At 32.4% G+C, this 13429-nt stretch overlaps 1 protein-coding gene across 4 annotated transcripts in view; it reads right to left on the reverse strand.

Annotated features, from left to right (window-relative positions):
• The window catches only part of LOC126893198 (tripeptidyl-peptidase 2), a 113025-nt gene that overhangs the window by 18441 nt on the left and 81155 nt on the right, over positions 1-13429 (reverse strand). For all 4 annotated transcript variants that reach the window (XM_050663158.1, XM_050663161.1, XM_050663159.1 and 1 more), the window contains 2 exons: positions 11325-11551; positions 2740-3007 (listed from right to left, as the gene is read on the reverse strand). In XM_050663158.1, the coding sequence (XP_050519115.1) occupies positions 2740-3007; positions 11325-11551 (495 nt within the window). The remainder of the gene's footprint in view (positions 1-2739; positions 3008-11324; positions 11552-13429) is intronic.

Genomic DNA, 13429 nt, shown 5'->3' on the forward strand with positions numbered 1-13429 from the left:
CACGTTATTCGCTACACATTCGTCAATAACGGAGAAGAACCGTGATATGAAAGGAAACGGCAATTGCATTTTATTTCACCTCGACCACCACCGATATTCTACACGACGTGTTTCGAGCTCATGTCAAGCTCTCGTCAGGAACATCTAGGTGGATGGTCGAGGTGTAAGAAAATGCTTTTGGCCTTTCTGGTAATAATAAAATAACCAGACTTCAGTACACTTGGTACGACATCTATATTAATTAAACGAAAAGATTTCTCTGGTATACAGAAGAAATCTTTTCCGTAGCGGACGTGAAAATGTAAATTTCAAAGTCTTCATAAAAGACGATGAACGACAAAAGACACCTCTTTGTGTCACAGATTTGTCTACAAAGCCACGTTATTCGCTACACATTCGTCAATAACGGAGAAGAACCGTGATATGAAAGGAAACGGCAATTGCATTTTATTTCACCTCGACCACCACCGATATTCTACACGACGTGTTTCGAGCTCATGTCAAGCTCTCGTCAGGAACATCTAGGTGGATGGTCGAGGTGTAAGAAAATGCTTTTGGCCTTTCTGGTAATAATAAAATAACCAGACTTCAGTACACTTGGTACGACATCTATATTAATTAAACGAAAAGATTTCTCTGGTATACAGAAGAAATCTTTTCCGTAGCGGACGTGAAAATGTAAATTTCAAAGTCTTCATAAAAGAAGTCATCGTCTTTTATGAAGACTTTGAAATTTACATTTTCACGTCCGCTACGGAAAAGATTTCTTCTGTATACCAGAGAAATCTTTTCGTTTAATTAATATAGATGTCGTACCAAGTGTACTGAAGTCTGGTTATTTTATTATTACCAGAAAGGCCAAAAGCATTTTCTTACACCTCGACCATCCACCTAGATGTTCCTGACGAGAGCTTGACATGAGCTCGAAACACGTCGTGTAGAATATCGGTGGTGGTCGAGGTGAAATAAAATGCAATTGCCGTTTCCTTTCATATCACGGTTCTTCTCCGTTATTGACGAATGTGTAGCGAATAACGTGGCTTTGTAGACAAATCTGTGACACAAAGAGGTGTCTTTTGTCGTTCATCGTCTTTTATGAAGACTTTGAAATTTACATTTTCACGTCCGCTACGGAAAAGATTTCTTCTGTATACCAGAGAAATCTTTTCGTTTAATTAATATAGATGTCGTACCAAGTGTACTGAAGTCTGGTTATTTTATTATTACCAGAAAGGCCAAAAGCATTTTCTTACACCTCGACCATCCACCTAGATGTTCCTGACGAGAGCTTGACATGAGCTCGAAACACGTCGTGTAGAATATCGGTGGTGGTCGAGGTGAAATAAAATGCAATTGCCGTTTCCTTTCATATCACGGTTCTTCTCCGTTATTGACGAATGTGTAGCGAATAACGTGGCTTTGTAGACAAATCTGTGACACAAAGAGGTGTCTTTTGTCGTTCATCGTCTTTTATGAAGACTTTGAAATTTACATTTTCACGTCCGCTACGGAAAAGATTTCTTCTGTATACCAGAGAAATCTTTTCGTTTAATTAATATAGATGTCGTACCAAGTGTACTGAAGTCTGGTTATTTTATTATTACCAGAAAGGCCAAAAGCATTTTCTTACACCTCGACCATCCACCTAGATGTTCCTGACGAGAGCTTGACATGAGCTCGAAACACGTCGTGTAGAATATCGGTGGTGGTCAAGGTGAAATAAAATGCAATTGCCGTTTCCTTTCATATATATATATATATATATATATATATATATATATATATATATATATATATATATATATATATATCTTTTATAGTGTCATTTATAGTTCAACAAAAATATATTTTGTGTGGTTAATAAAGATTTATTGACATAATCTACGATAGTGAGGTTACACAGGTATATGTAGAATTGTAAATATTTTATCTTAATTTTTAAGACTCCTGTATATATTTTTTCTTTAATTATATATTATTATATATATATATATATATATATATATATATATATATATATATAACTAATGGATTATAACAATTTGTATTTGGTTATTAGCACTACAAAATAAAATATTCAAGTTTAACAAAATAATTACATAAGACTCAATGCTAAAACGTCCTTACCAATCTGACAGCGTGTCACGCGACTGTAAATAGAGGGGAGACGCACGGAGCGAATATCCTTAACTTATACCTCGCAGTGTAAGTTGACTTCAGATTTGATAACAATAAATGCATAAAATTTGTTAAAGAATTAACAGTAAAAATAGGCTTTAAATAATCCAAATTTTGTAAAGATACATTCAAAAAGTACAGAGTTCTGCGACTAAAGTTTATTAATCTCAAAATGTACAGTAAAAGAAGATACAGAATCACATTGGTTTAGCTGCCTTTAACTTACTTTGCATTGCTGGCAGTTGTTTGCATACAAAACTGTGAAATGATGCATATTAGATGATTATGGCGGTTGTCGAGTATGTATTGGCGGTTGTACATAAATAATAGGTTCTGATTATTGTACTTTTCTAATTTCTTTCCGCCATATTGGATCCGCCATTTTGTTAAAAAAATGTCAGATTGGTAATCAGCTATAGCAAAAATCCTTAAGTACGAAAGTAATTCCGGAGTGAATGAACAATATACGCTTTTAAAGGTTCACAACCACGTTTTCGGCATTTGGAACCACAGTGCGCTGTATTCGGATTGAGCGATTTTTATATACATAGAAAAACTTACTTTTTAATTTTTGCCGCATCTGGCCTCAAATCAGTCTTCATAGCCATAAAAGCTAAAATATTATTGGCATCCATGCCGGATAAAGCCGTATTACACACAGTTATTACTTTATCAAGATCTTTAACAGAACTAGTCGTCTTCTGGCTCAAACTAGGCATTACTCTTTTGTCTAAGGGATCTATAACTTGTAAGTATACGGAATTTATGAGAACGTGGTCCGGATATCTCCGCAAGAGATCTGTATATATTGGCTCAGCGGAAGCGGCATCTAAAAGGAAAACTCTTTAGTCTTATTTCTATTACACAAATGACTATACCAGAAAATGCCTTTTTCGCCACTCTTTAAAACAGGTATCTAACAACTGTTTTTGATAAAATTGGTGATAACAATATGTATTAAACAAAATATGCAAAAGAGTAAACGTCATAACACTATATCATTTGATATATAATTAAAAGTGAAGACCGGTAACTTATATGGAAAAGTGGGACAGCTTTACTGAAAATGCATAGAAAATCCTTCAAACTGAGAGTTTGCGAAAATATTTCTTTTAATTTGTTGTTTAATCATTGTAAAAAACCTCAAAATTGATTTTTTCACAACTTTCCCAAAAAGGCACAAAAAACTTTCACTTAACAGTTATTGCAAAATTGAAATTGTTTATCCCAGAAAGCTTTTATTTACAACGTTATATGCGTAAACTATTGGGTCTACATGAATTCTGAAAGCACCAAATTAAAGAGAAAAGCTTATATTATCAAATTAAATCATTTAACAGTTAAAAAGTTTATGTTAAATATTGTAAATCAGGCTTTCAGTACTGTGATTTTAAGCTTATAAACATTTAAAATACCTCAGCATCAACATGTAGGAAGTTGATTTTTTGTCTTTTATACAGGGTGTTATTAAATAAGTATGAAAAACTTTAAGGGATAATTCTACATGAAAAAATAATGGCAGTTTGCTCGGTAAACGTATGTCCGCAAATGCTTTGTTTCCGAGATACAGGGTGTTGCAATTTTTATTTCAAACTGCCAATTTTTTTGCTCTAAGACCAGTTGAGATGTGAAAATTACATTTGGAGGGTTTCAAGAGGTAGTTATTGCGCATTTTCTGGCAAACAAATAACAATTTTATATTCATCATTGGCGCGCCTACGGGTAATGGTCTGAATTTTTTTAAAGAAAAAAATGGTACGCCACTGAGATATTTCAAATTAAAAATTATTTTTGTATTCCACGCTTAATTTATGAAAAAGAACCTTTCCTGTATTTTTTTTTCTATGGTGCACCGTTTTTATGCGAAAAAATAAAACATCTTCGAGCGTATTTTTCATTTCTTAATACATTATCAAGAACTCTCCAATATAATAACACCAAAGTAGAACAATAACAGAAAATATTATAAAAAGATTTTAGCTAGATGCAAAGCTACAACAAATGTTCAAAATGACCTCCTTTAAAGGTGACAGAATAATTTTATGTTCACCATTGGCGCCCGTACAGGTAAGGGCCTGAATTTTTTAAAGAAAAAAAATAGTACGCCACTGAGAAACGTCAAATTAAAAAATCATTTTTGAATTCCTCGTTCAATTTACGACAAAAAATCATTCTTGTCTTTTTTCACATGCGGCGCCGTTTTTATACAAAAAAATAAAACATCTTAACGCTTACAAATTATTCGAGGTAGATTCCATATGCATAGAAACTTATTTCAAATACTTTGTAAACGTTAAGATATTTTATTTTTTTGCATAAAAACGGCGCCTCATATGAAAAAAAGACAAAAACGATTTTTTGTCGTAAATTGAACGAGGAATTCAAAAATTAGGGCCATTACCCGTACACGCGCCAATGGTGAATAGAAAATTACTCTGTCACCTTTAAAGGAGGTAATTTTGAACATTTGTTGTAGCCTTGCACATAGTTAAAATCTTTTTAGAAATATTTTCTGTTATTGTTCTAGTTTGGCATTATTATATTGGAGAGTTCTTGATAATGTATTACGAAATGAAAAATACGCGCGAAGATGTTTTATTTTTTTGCATAAAAACGGTGCATCATATGAAAAAAAAAAAGACAAGAAAGGTTCTTATCATAAATTAAACGTGGAATACAAAAATAATTTTTAATTTGAGATATCTCAGCGGCGTACTATTTTTTTCTTTAAAAATATTCAGACCATTACCCGTAGGCGCGCCAATGATTAATATAAAATTGTTACTTGTTTGCCAAAAAATGCGCAATAACAACCTCTTGAAACTTACCAAATTTAATTTTCATAGCTTTAAAGGTCTTAAAGCAATAAAAAAATTCGCAGTTTGAAAAAAATTTCAGCACACCGTTTCTTGGAAACGAAGCATTTGCGGTCATACGTTTATAGAGCAAATTGTCATTATTTTTTCATGTAGAATTACCCCTCAAAGCTTTTCATACTTATTTACTAACATCCTGTATATCGTATATACTCTCACCGGCACAAGATTCCGCCACTAAAAATGTTTGATTAAGTTTGACAATTTATAACTTTATTATTTGTACTCCGATTTTCAAGATTCTTGCATCAGTTTGAAGGTATGTACATGTATTGATATCGTTTGCTAGTATTAAAAAGAAAATTTTACTTAGATGTCATTATACGGGGCTGAATGGATGGCGTTGTATTTTCTCCTAACTTTAAAAAATTCTGTGGAAAAATTGAAGAGCTGATTTTGTTTCATAGTTCTTTCGTATTGTAGCAAAATAATGAATCACCGGCCGCAAGTAGCAGTTCCAAACGGTTCCATCTCCAGAACATTCTGGCTGAAGCACGATATACGTGGAATCGGTGGAGAAAGACATGGTATGTGGAAGGTCACACAATAGCCAGAGGTGGCGAAGTCTGGAATGATCGAGATTAACGTTATTTGCTATTTAAGCGGAGCGCGCTTTTATTTGAGTTTAGCTAGTTTGTAAAAAAAGAAAACTTGTATAAATAAATAATTAATAAAGTTGTATATAAATACGAACGCTCGTTTGAATGTTATAGTATTATCCCGGAGACATCATTAAGGTTTTGTTTTTGGAATCATCCGAATATCTCTGTTCTTGTAAGAGCTGCACAATTTTTTGTAAAGAAAAACACTAATTGATTCATAAACATACATATGTTAAATAGAGGGTGGATTGATAAGATTAGAACGGCCCGCATGCAGCCCAGACCTCTCGAGCATTTATGGGATGAATTAAAAATAGCTATACGGCGTCATCCTAGTCCTCCAGAAAATTTGGTACAGTTATGGCCCTGGTAGAGGAATATCAGGCTATTTCCCATTCAAGGATAACGCATCTTATTTATTCGATGCCAAACAGATTGCGAGCAGTCGTTGCTGCAAGAGGTAGACATACCCGCTATTGAATTGTTTTGTTTTGTTTCGTTAATTTTAGTGCGTTTGATATTTTTAATTAAATAAACCTTCAAAGCAGTGTTTTAATTTACAGCTCTTACAAGAAGAGATATTCGGATAATTCAAAAAACAAAATCTTAGGCATGCCTCCGAGATTATACAAAAGGAGTATGAACCAAAATCAGTTCAATTTTTCCATAGAATTATTTAAAGTTAGAAGAAAATACAACGCTTCCATTCACCCCTGTATAATGTCATCTAAGCAAAAATTTTTTGTTATCGAAATAATAACAAACGATATGAATACATGTACCTCCGAACTGATGCAAGAATCTTAAAAATTGGAGTACAAATAATAAAGTTATAGATTGTCAAACTTAAGGAAAAAATTTGTAGTTGCGGAATTTTGTGGCGGTGAGTGTATTATGATTGTTTCTAAATAAAAAAATAAATTAATAACTTTTGCGTAAATTAACAAATGAATATTTCAATTATAACATAATAGTAATAAATGTATATGCTCCCACAAATAAAAAACGACGAAAATGAGAAGGAAAAATTTTACGAGCAACTACAAACAACGTTTAATAGGATTAATAATAAATATAGAAGAGATATAAAAATAGTAATCGGAGACTTTAATGCAAAAATAGGAAATGATAATAAAGGACATGAACATGTGATGGGAAGGAGGGAATCGGAGAGAGAAACGACAATGGAAATCGATAAATCGAATTTTGTGAGCAAAACGAGCTTTTAATAGGCGGAAGTATCTTTAAACATTTTCTATGGGAAATAAGCCACAATTTTACTAAAAAATGAATTTATTAACGTTTCGAAGCCCAAATCGGGTTTCGTTGTCAAAATACAAAATACTATTAAAATAAACAAAAATGTTGTTGCTACGTAAAAAAATTCTTCTAATAATTTATTTAATCTGACTCATTTATATTGGCAATTCAGACGTATATTATACATTTTAAAGTAGAAGACTTTAAAATGATATCGCCAATATTTATGAGTTGCGTTCCTGGGACGACTTTACTAAAAGATAGTTCATTCGATTACATGAAATCAATCAAAACTCAAGAATATCCGTCGCAAAAAAATCATAGCATGTGATCTGTCTTTAAAAAGACAAACAAATGCAACGATGACAGTAAAATTCTCGCGTTAGAGATTCCATAGTAAATCACGTGGGAAAACCAGGAAAAACCCTCGTGATACTATCCCGACATCGTAAATATTTGGTCTTAAATTTAATTTACCTTCAAAAAACTAATACCAAATTCTGACTTTAATATGTTTGAATTATAAATAATATTAATAATACATAGATATACAATAAGTAAAACTAAAATATAAAATTTGTACTAACTCGATATGTTATTGACTTACTAATCGTGGTATTTTCTCTCTATTGACTTCCTCTTTCAGTATGGGTAACCATAACAATAACATTTTTGTTTATTTTAATAGTATTTTGTATTTTGACAACGAAACCCGATTTGGGCTTCGAAACGTTAATAAATTCATTTTTTAGTAAAATTGTGGCTTATTTCCCATAGAAAATACTTACTTATAAAAATGCCACAAGGAAATAGCTTCAGAACAACATCTTTAAACATAAGCGGATACATAAGGAAACATGGAAATCACCAGGAGGGAGATACAAGAACCAAATAGACCACATAATAATTAAATATAAATGGCGAAGCTGGCTGCAAGATGTCAGGAGCTTAAGAGGTGCTGATGTGGGATCAGACCAAATGCTAATCAAAGCGAGACTAAAAATGAAATTAGCCAGAGATAAAAACCAAAAAATCAGCAGAATGAACAAGTACAACGTTGATGCCCTAAAACAAGAATGTACAGGGTGTAACGAAAATACAGGTCATAAATTTAATCGCATATTCTGGGACCAAAAATAGTTTGATTGAACCTAACTTACCTTAGTACAAATGTGCATATAAAAAAAGTTACAACCCTTTGAAGTTACAAAATGAAAATCGATTTTTTCGAATATATCGAAAACTATTAAAGATTTTTTATTGAAAATGGACATATGGCATTCTTATGACAGTAGCATCTTAACCAAAAATTATAGTGAAATTTGGACACCCTACAAAAATTTTATGGGGGTTTAGTTCCTTTAAACCCCCCCCCAAACTTTTGTGTACGTTCCAATTAAATTATTATTGTAGTACCATTACTTAAACACAATATTTTTAAAACTTTTTTGGCTCTTAGTACTTTTTCGAAAATTCAGTTTTTATCGAGATATTTTGAATATTTGTCAAATCCACCACATATTTGTATATGGTTAAGTACGATTATGGAGACTTGGTAATAATATGAAAATTTATGTATGATTTACATTTTTAGGTATATTTTGAACCGTATTAAAAAAGAAGCCATATCTCGATAAAAGTTGCCTTCTCGAAAAAATACAAAGAGGCAAAAAAGTTTTAAAAACATTTTGTTTAACTAATGGTATCCCAGTAATAGTTTAATCGAAGCGTACACAAACATTTGAGGGGTTTAAAAGAGCAAAACCCCCATAAAATTTTTATGTAAACATATTAAAAAAGAAGCCACAACTCGATAAAAAATGCCTTATCGAAAAAATACTAAGAGGCAAAAAAGTTATAAAAATATTGAATTTAACTAATGGTACCACAATAATAATTTAACGGGAACGTACAGAAAAGTTTGGGGGGGGGGGGGTTTAAGGGAACTAAATCCCCATAAAATTTTTATGGGAAGCACAAATTTCACTATAATTTTTCTTTAAGATGCTCCTGCCATAAGAATGCCACATATCCATTTTCAATAAAAAATCTCTAATTGTTTTCGATATATTCGAAAAAATCGATTTTCATTTTGTAACTTCAAAGGGCTATAACTTTTTTTATGTGCATATTTGTACTAAGGTAAATTAGGTTCATTCGAACTATTTTTGGTGCCAGAATATGTGATTTAATTTATGACCTGTATTTTTGTTACACCCTGTATAAGAAATAAATTCAGTGAGAAACTGGCAATTAACCGAATAGTATCACAAAAAACTGGAGAGTAAGTCGAAGAAACATGGAAATATTTTAAAGAAGTGATGATGAATACAGCAAAAGAAACAATCGGACTAAAAAGAAGACAAAATAAAAAATGGATTACCAAAGATACTCTACTACTGATAGAAGAAAGAAAAAAATCAAAGAAGAAATTCTACAAAAGGAAGGATCGGAAGAAGAGAGGGCACTTGAAAGGAAATACAAGGCAAAAAACGCAGAAGTAAAAAAACAATCCAGAAAAGATAAAAGAAACTATATAAATGAGATGCTTAATATATCAGAAGAAGCAGCGAAATAAAACGACTTACGAACACAATATACAATCATACGAAACTTAACAGGAAAAGCACAACGAAATATACGAGAAGTAAAGGATAAACAAGGAAATAGACTAAAAAAATGAGAAAGAAATAATACAAAGTTGGAAGGAATACTTCTAAGAGATATATGCTAAGCATGAAATAACTCAAATCATAGAAGATGAAGTAGAAGCACCAGAGTTAGAAGTGAAAACTGGAGAAATTACAAGGGATGAAATTGGAAACACCATAAAATTACTAAAAAATGGCAAAGCCGCAGGAATCGACAATATACCCATTGACATAATAAAAGCAGACACCGAGCAGTCAGTAGAGATGCTACATACACTTTTGAATAAAATATGGACGGACGAAGAATTGCCAAATGAGTGGAAAGAGGGATTGATTATAAAAATACCCAAAAAAGGGGACCTGAGCAAATGCAACAATTGGCGTGCAATAACACTACTAAGTGCCACATCCAAAGTGCTGTCCAAAATCATATTGAAAAGATTGAAGCCGGAACTAGATAAAAAAATGAGAAACAACCAAGCAGGCTTCCGTTCCAACAATTCCACTATTGATCACATCTGCACCCTTAGAATTATCTTGGAACAAACAAATGAATGGAATAAAGATATAGATATGAGTTTTATCGACTTCGAAAAGGCCTTTGACCGTGTAAATAGGGTACAGATGTGGAAAATCTTATTAAACTCTTCTACGAAGGATACAAAGCCAAACTAGAACATTCAGGTAAAGTAACAGAAGAAATATCCATAGAAAGTGGAGTCAAACAGGGTTTTGTAGTATCCCCTTTCCTTTTTATGATAGATTGGGTAATGAGAAAAGTAATCGACGATCGAACAGGCATCAGGTGGAACCTTTTCAAACAGTTAGAAGATCTAGAATTTGCAGATGACATCTGCCTGATAACTGAACACCGAAATCATATGCAGGTAAAAATTGACAAATTGGCACAGTACTCCGACACGATCAGACTTAGAATGAACACAGAAAAAACTAAACTTCTAAAAAATAATAACCATCCAAATAATAAAATAATGATAAACAGTAAAGAAGTAGAAGAGGTAGACAAAGGTTCACATATCTGGGATCGATCATGGAAAGGAGCGGGGGGTGCAAAAAGGATATACAGACGAGAATAACAAAGGCGCAACACGCATTCAACGCTTTAAATAGAATATGGCAAACAAACGAAATATCAGAAACAACAAAAATTAAAATCTTTAATAGTTGCATTAAAAGTATACTGCTCTATGGAGCAGAAACATGGAAACAGGACGAATATACAACTAAAAAACTACAAACATTTGTAAACAAATCTCTAAGAAAATCCTGAAAATATACTGGCCAAACAAAATAACTAATACAGAACTATGGGAAAGGACAAAGCAAACTAACATATCTACTACAGTCAAGGAAAAAAAATGGAAATGGATCGGCCACACTTTGAGGAAAGACCAAAGCAGCATAGCAAGACAAGCACTTGAATACCAACCAGAGGGGAAAAGCAAGAGGGCAGACCAGACAACAGCTGGAAAAGAACAACAACGAGAGAACTCGAAAAAATTGGACTAAGATGGGGCGAAGTCAAAAAGAGAGCAAAAGATAGAAGAGAGTGGAGGGAATTAGTTCACAATTTATCCAGAGAATAAAAACAAAAGAAGATGCGCTGTCCCGGCCAGACAACAATCTTACACTTTTGGCCAAGAAACGCATAAGCGCCCAATACTCCACAAGGAGGGATGGAACGAGAGAGAGAGAGAGAGAGAGAGATTTCAATTGATAGAACTCTAAAAGCTTACCCAATTTAGACAGCCACTGAGTTTTGGTGTCTCTCATTACTTCCTTAAATTCTTCAAGCTTAGTTTTATCAGAACCATTCCCATTGCTTGAGCTTGATTTTTTGGAATTGTTTTCAGTCAAAATGTACTTAAAGGGATAAACATCAGCTTTCTTTCCCAATTCGTCTTTAGCATACGTTATTGTTCCAGTCAAATAGTGAGCCGCATTATTTGATTTTGAGGAATACCTAAAAATATACACATTATATTTAATTTATGTACCTCCATCGTATTTAAATACAATTGTACTTAAATACGAGAGGAAAATGGCCATTTGGTCGTGTAAAACGATTATTAGGCCCATGGTCATATACGCATCACTCTTATGGTGGCAAAAACACAATACTCCAGGGTAATGAGCTAGAAATAGATCATGCTCGGGACACTCAAAGATCCAGACACTCAGAAAGCTGACTACTTTTTTAGTTATTGTAGACCTATAGGAAGAAAACCTACCTATTTACTGCCTAGAGTTCTCGTCCGTTTTTTAATTATTAACAATTTAGTGCAAAAATCGCGAATTTTTCGATTTTTTGCACCCCATTCAAAAGCTAAATAGTTGACATAAAATTACAAAATTTAATTTTTTAGAAAATTAAAAAACCTTCAAAATGCCGATTTTTGAAAGTTAAAAAGTTAATTTGTTGCTACGCAAACTGCAAAATAAGTGAAAATAGTTATTTGTTAATAACTTTTACTAAAACTACCTTACAACTTTAGTGTTTTACCCAAAGTTAGGTATTGGGGTACTTAACAAACGTTCAAAATTTGAGACCGATCCATTAATAAGTTTAACGAGTTATTCTAATTGTTTATCCCAGAGACCTTTATTTTGCAATAACGTAAGACAGAAAATAATGAAGATAGGGCAATTCTGCGTATGCCAAATGAAAGCAGAAAACTGATGCTATCAAAATGTACTAAAAAAGATAAAAAATTATCTAATATAGTCAAAAATCCTAATGCCAAATTTGTGAAATTTTGTAGTTTATAAACATTTAGAATAACTTTAAAAATATTGTCCGTAGAAAAAATCATTTTACATATTAGAAAAGCTGGTTTATGCCCACAACTATTTTTGTCAAATATATCAATGCTCTTCTCAAGAATGTAATAAAATACCCTAAAATGCATTGAAAAATTACTAAAAATTTTTTTCAAAAACTAATTTTTGAGAAACTTGCTGGGTCGTTAACGACCCGTTGGGCACATAGGGGTACAAAATAAAAATAATAAACTTTATGCAATTAAATAATATGCCAAAGAATAATAACTTTTATGCAATTACATTTTATTTTATTTTTTAAAAAATGAAGCAGGCATAGATTAATTATATTACTTAAGGCTTAAAATAGTTTGTATGATAATCTTTGAAGAATTTATCGTAGAGTGGAATTTCACATTTATCGCACGCTTTTGGAGTTTTATTTGAACATACACGACATTTTTCTTTGAGCACCAGTAATAATTAGATGCTGTGTTGATGGGGATGGAGTAATATTTTGAGTTCCAGTAGAACGGATAGAACGACTTTCCATAATTAGACAATAATGTACGAAATATATGTTTTCTAAATTCTAAGTTGTTATTTTTATATCCAAACTGTCGTGCTAGTGTCCACACATTGGTTACACAAACATCCGGCACCCATATCCATATTGCAAAGTACCATTTTTATTCTGTAGTTAGAAATGTTTATCAAGTCGACTCCGCCCATAAATTTGTTGTATTGCGAAATTACAAATGGTTGATTTATTTTAATTTTTAGTTTTTCTTTTGGTGAACATCCGCTTGCTTTTTGGATTGGCTCAATTCCATGCTCATTAGATAACATGTTGATACAACAGTTGTAGACTTAAACCGTATGTAGCAATATAAAGAGCCGAGTTTTTGGTCCAGAAGGCATCAAAACATGATTGTTGTGAAATTATGGCTTAGGCGATTTATCCCAAAAATCAGAGATATATTTATCATCCGGTATAGTCTCACTATTATTTTCAATTTTATCTATTTGCTCCAGAATTTCTGCAGTAGATAATGGTTTCTTACCAAAAAACATTTTCTCA

This window comes from Diabrotica virgifera, chromosome 10 (genome assembly GCF_917563875.1).
Source record: "Diabrotica virgifera virgifera chromosome 10, PGI_DIABVI_V3a".
Taxonomy (NCBI): domain Eukaryota; kingdom Metazoa; phylum Arthropoda; class Insecta; order Coleoptera; family Chrysomelidae; genus Diabrotica; species Diabrotica virgifera.